Below are 4797 nucleotides of genomic sequence, written 5' to 3'. Positions count from 1 at the left end.
ATCTAGTTCAGGAATTGCACTGCGACATAATGAAGGATCCTAAAGAATAGAAGAATAGAAGAATAGTATCATTTGTGGGTTCCTTTGCCCAATTCCCATACATAAGTCTGTCATCTTCAAAACTAGAACCTTTTAATCACGAGTTTTCTTGGATTATCACTTTTGAAATTTATCAAATCCACGTTGTGTCTTATATGGAATCATATTAGGTCTAACATTGGTCTAATATGATTCATATCAAGCCTAACATTGGCATGATATGATTCATATCAGACTCAATGTATGAGGAATTTCCACTGATAAACTTAGAAAGTTCCGATTACGACTATTTTAGTTCCTGTAGATTTCTGATATTGCAAAGAGTTAAAATATTTTATCCATTATTTATTTTGACTTCTAAAAGGTATTAACATATAATAAGAAAAAATCAACAAAAAAAACCTCCACGTTGGACTTGATATAAACCATATCATGCCCACGCATGAGGATTTTTACCGATTCATCGTTATTACAATTTTACACCTCCTCATAAGGCAAAATAAATAATTGATCTCTGTCGATTTCTGGGGTTGCAAAAAGTTCAAATATACTATTTATATAATTATTTTGATTTCTCTAAATGTATTAAAATGTTATAAAAAATTAACTAACTCTAAACGTCGTGGGTCTGATATAATTTGTACATCAAGCCTATGTTATGCGTGCACATATGCAAAAAAAAATAGAGGGAAAATAAGATCATTATAGGAGAGCGGAAATAGAAGAGAGAGTGAGAAACGACGCAGAAAAGGAAAAAGTCAAATTTATCATAAGGATAAAATGAGAAATATATTTAAAAATATACTTTGATAAATACAAAAGTAACGTGAGTCTTTTAATAAATTTAGAAATCTATATATGTCCTTTGATAAATTATCGTTAATTTTATTATTCAATTAATTTTGAAAATGACTAATTGGATTTGGAACTCATAATTTTTTTTCACCAGTCAGAAAATATATTACTTCTACCTATATTAAATTTACAAAATTTTATACGACTAATTGGAACTCATAAATTTTTTTTCACCAGTCAGAAAATATATTACTTCTACATATATTAAATTTACAAATTCTTTGCCTAATATATAATCAATTAACCTTTTTAAAACTTCCACGTGCTCGATTAGTGGTTATGAAATATACTGTCAATCGGCTAATCACGTGCTACAATCAGAAGCCAAAAACTGCGTGGCGGGAAGAAAATAAGAAAGCAATCTGCCTAAAAATCCACAGAATAATCACTTTATGCGTCGCTTCGCACTGTGAATTAGAACCCCGCACTCTCGCCAAATCCAATCCGCTCCCTCTACCTCTCAACCTTCCGATCCCTCCGAATCCCTCTCGATTCGATCCTTTCCCTTCACTGAACCCGCGAGGAACCCTAACCCTAACTCTCCCGCTCCGTAGTCCCCAGTTTCGCCGGTTAGGGTTGCAGTTTGGGGCTTCCAGCCGTCGCAATGGCCGACGCCTCCGAGGACGAGACCGAGCAGACCGTCACGATCGGGGAGTACATCGAAGAGCTCGAGGCGGAGGAGTTGGTACGTGTCGCGCGGAAAGCTCCCTCTTTTTTGCATGATTTTGCCTGTGAAATTTGCTTCATTTGTTATTCGCTCGAAGAGATTGGTGGCGTCTGTGACGCGATTGGTGACTTTAGGAGGCTGATCTGGTTCTGGGTGGCGACGAGGGCAAGGAGTGCACTTATCCGGGTGGGTACATGAAGAGGCAGGCCATCTTCTCGTGCTTGACGTGCGTTCCTAGTGGCAATGCTGGTGTTTGCACTGCCTGCAGTCTCTCTTGCCACGATGGCCACGAGGTACGTGAGTTACTTCTTTTGGCTGTAATCACCTGCAATTCCGATATCTCTTTGGTTTACAGTTTACATTTTTACTGATAACCTTCGCCATATTTGTTCCTTTAATTACTCAAGGGCAACCTTCATAGTTCGTAGATGGATAACCTAACAAAGTTTTTCTCTACATCTAATATTTGTTATTTTATGACTCTAAATCCTCAAGTGTTCATTGGCAACCTATCTTACTCTTTCCCTGCGTGCTATAATGAGGTCATGATGTTGCCGACATAGTTCGTCCTTGGATAACTTCAGAATATTCTCCATTTCATTGGAGAATAAACCACGCCATTTCTTATGATTATTCATAAAACGGCTCTGCATTATTCCAAGTGGTCACTTTTGATTATTCATAAAATAGCTCTCTGTTTCCCAAGCCACCTCTTGAGTTTTGTTATTGTTATTCTAAGAAAATCATATCTTATTAAAGTAATTTAGGTGATTTATGCCTATATCTTGTCACTTAATTGCCAAAGTAGCAACACACAATTAGTAGGGTAATTTAGATTGATTTTATTGTGATATTTTATTGTCACTCTCTTTGGGATAACTAAAGTCTCCTCCTGTTTGAATTCCAAATTTACCATTGAGCTATACTCTTAAGCTGCGAAAGAGGTTGTGTTGGTGCCCACCTATTCCTTACGAGAAGAAAGACATGAGGGATGCACTTCTTCTAACTTATTTTCCAATTTGTTTACTTTTTCATATGCTCTCTTATGTTGTTTTTACTAGGATGGAAATAACATAAACCAGAAAGGAAAAGAAATGATTTTGTCAATTTTTTGTTTCCTTTAAAGAAGAGCATCGGAGAGAGAGAAAATATGTAAATTTATCTGCAATGAGCTTTGGGACATTTTCATGTCACTTGGCTCCACTGTTTAGGCAGTGATTTAGACCTTCATTAAAGGAAGTATTTTTTTTACTTGTACGATTATTTGACTTTGTTAACATGTATGATGCATTTTTGTTTCATTTTCTGTTAATATAAACAAAACTCCATAAGCTTACAAAGGCATATAGCAAAGTTGTCATTCATTGCGATAGTTACTTTCTTTTGTTCAAAGGCCACAATAGCTACTTCTAGGTCACATGCATTCTACTTTACTAGCACAATCTGTAAAACAGTTGTTTAACATCTTACCCTCATATACTCATGGCATTATGTTTCGGAAAGGTTGTGGAGCTGTGGACCAAAAGGAAATTTCGCTGTGACTGTGGCAATTCCAAGTTTGGGGAGTTTTCCTGCAAGCTTCATCCTGATAAAGAACCTGAAAACACTGGCAACTCCTACAACCAGAACTTTAGAGGTTGTTACTGCACATGCGGTCGCCCTTATCCTGATCCAGATGCCAAAGAGCAGATTGAAATGATACAGTGTTGTATATGTGAAGATTGGTTTCATGAGAATCACCTTGGACTTAACTCTCTAGATAAGGTTATCTTTATCATGCTATTTTCTCAATATTTCAAAAGCTTGTTTCATTCTGTTATTATTTCGTGTTCATCCATATTGTTAAGCAGATACTTGTTTCATATTTTGGGGATTTTCTATCTTCAAACTAACCGTTGTCTTTGCTTTTCAGGTTCTTGTGTTCAGGTTGCTTGTTGCACTATTATTAATCTTTATAATAGCGTTCCTAAGACTATTTGTTTAAGCATTTGTTTTTTTTTCAGATTCCAAGAGATGAGGATGGTGAACCTGTCTATGATGACTTCGTCTGTGAAAAGTGTGCTTCCATTTTTTCTTTCCTGAAACTTTATCCTTCTTCTATTTGGGCCTTGCCAAAGCAAAAGAATGTGCCTTCAGTTCAGAGTGGCACTGAGAATATGGTCGAGAATGGCTCCTCGACCAATTGTAGTGACAAGGCGATTGGCAGTCATATTTCTCAGTCTGTGATTCATGAAAGTTCTTCCGGGAATGATTCTACTTGCGAAAATGGTACAGTAATAAATGCAACCTCAGACAATAATAAAGTGTGTCTTGAGGATCAAGGTTCAAGTGCTACATGCACTATTGGAGTGGACATCAATGTGTTATCCGTTTCCTCGGAGAAAATAGGACCCATGTTTCTCCTTAAAAAATGGAGAGAACTTCTTTGCAAATGTAGAACTTGTAGTGAATTTTATACCCATAAAGGAGTAGAATTTTTAACCGATAAGGAGGACACGATTGAGGAATATGAAAAGATGGCTAAGTCAAAGAGGGAGGAAAAGTTGAAGCAACAGGAAGGAGCTGAATTGAACTTTCTCAACACTCTGAATCATGTCCAGAAAATAGAAATCTTCAGCGGGATAGCTGACATGAAGAATGAGTTGCATTCCTTTCTGGTAAGGATTATGCCTCTTTAAACAACTAATCATAACCATCTTCTCACGATTCACAATCATCCCTTTTTAACCCTATCTTCCTAATTGTTTGAAGTATAGAGATCTACTTATGCCGCATCTGCTTATCATTCAAAAGTTGATAAGTTCTGTCTGTGTTATCCTTTGTCGTTTCATGTCAAGCAACTAAAAAGCATATCTTTGTGCTATTACTTTCTATTCTATATTTCCACTGATCAAATGAGGCATTAGTCAATGATTTTCTCTTCGACTTCATGAATCTATCTTTTGCCTTAACTGAGTTCTGTGTTCCACTGTGCCTTGCAGGAATCTTTTGATTCATCTAAACCTGTGACATCTGATGATATAAAAGGTGTCTTTGAAAATCTCGCAAAGAAAAAGAAGCAAAGGTTGGCATGAGTTTCTTCGGTATGCTGGAAAAGTTGGGAGGGTCGAGTTTAGTAGCCTGTTAGAGTTGATGTTAAGGCATAAGCTATTAGTTGGGTTGGTCTTTGTTGTACTACTAAAGTCACTACTACTGTTAGCCAGAATATATCTATATGGTCTACTCCTTTGCAGTAA

General features: G+C 36.6%; 1 protein-coding gene across 2 annotated transcripts; it reads left to right on the top strand.

Moving 5' to 3' along the window:
- The first annotated feature begins 1278 nt into the window (after window positions 1-1278).
- LOC122016053 (putative E3 ubiquitin-protein ligase UBR7) lies at window positions 1279-4797 on the top strand. Of its 2 annotated transcripts, none has more exons than XM_042573208.1 (5): window positions 1279-1579; window positions 1696-1854; window positions 3065-3325; window positions 3565-4218; window positions 4543-4797. In XM_042573208.1, the coding sequence occupies exons 1-5, from the start codon at window positions 1499-1501 to the stop codon at window positions 4633-4635; spliced, it is 1248 nt and encodes a 415-aa protein (XP_042429142.1). In that variant the 5' UTR covers window positions 1279-1498; the 3' UTR covers window positions 4636-4797. The 2 variants fall into 2 exon arrangements, with proteins under 2 accessions (XP_042429142.1, XP_042429143.1); XM_042573209.1 differs by having other exon boundaries at window positions 1659-1854.

This window comes from Zingiber officinale, chromosome 8B (assembly GCF_018446385.1).
Source record: "Zingiber officinale cultivar Zhangliang chromosome 8B, Zo_v1.1, whole genome shotgun sequence".
NCBI classification, from domain to species: domain Eukaryota; kingdom Viridiplantae; phylum Streptophyta; class Magnoliopsida; order Zingiberales; family Zingiberaceae; genus Zingiber; species Zingiber officinale.
Note: the sequence above shows the minus strand (reverse complement) of the source record. Positions and strands in the feature narration are given on the sequence as shown.

Bases quoted from the DNA above. Each gene is read 5' to 3' on its own strand.
- LOC122016053 (XM_042573208.1), top strand. From the start codon at position 1,499: ATGGCCGACGCCTCCGAGGACGAGACCGAGCAGACCGTCACGATCGGG. The intron at 1,855-3,064 runs GTACGTGAGTTA...TGTTTCGGAAAG, and splicing joins CTTGCCACGATGGCCACGAG to GTTGTGGAGCTGTGGACCAA. The intron at 3,326-3,564 runs GTTATCTTTATC...TTTTTTTTTCAG, and splicing joins GACTTAACTCTCTAGATAAG to ATTCCAAGAGATGAGGATGG.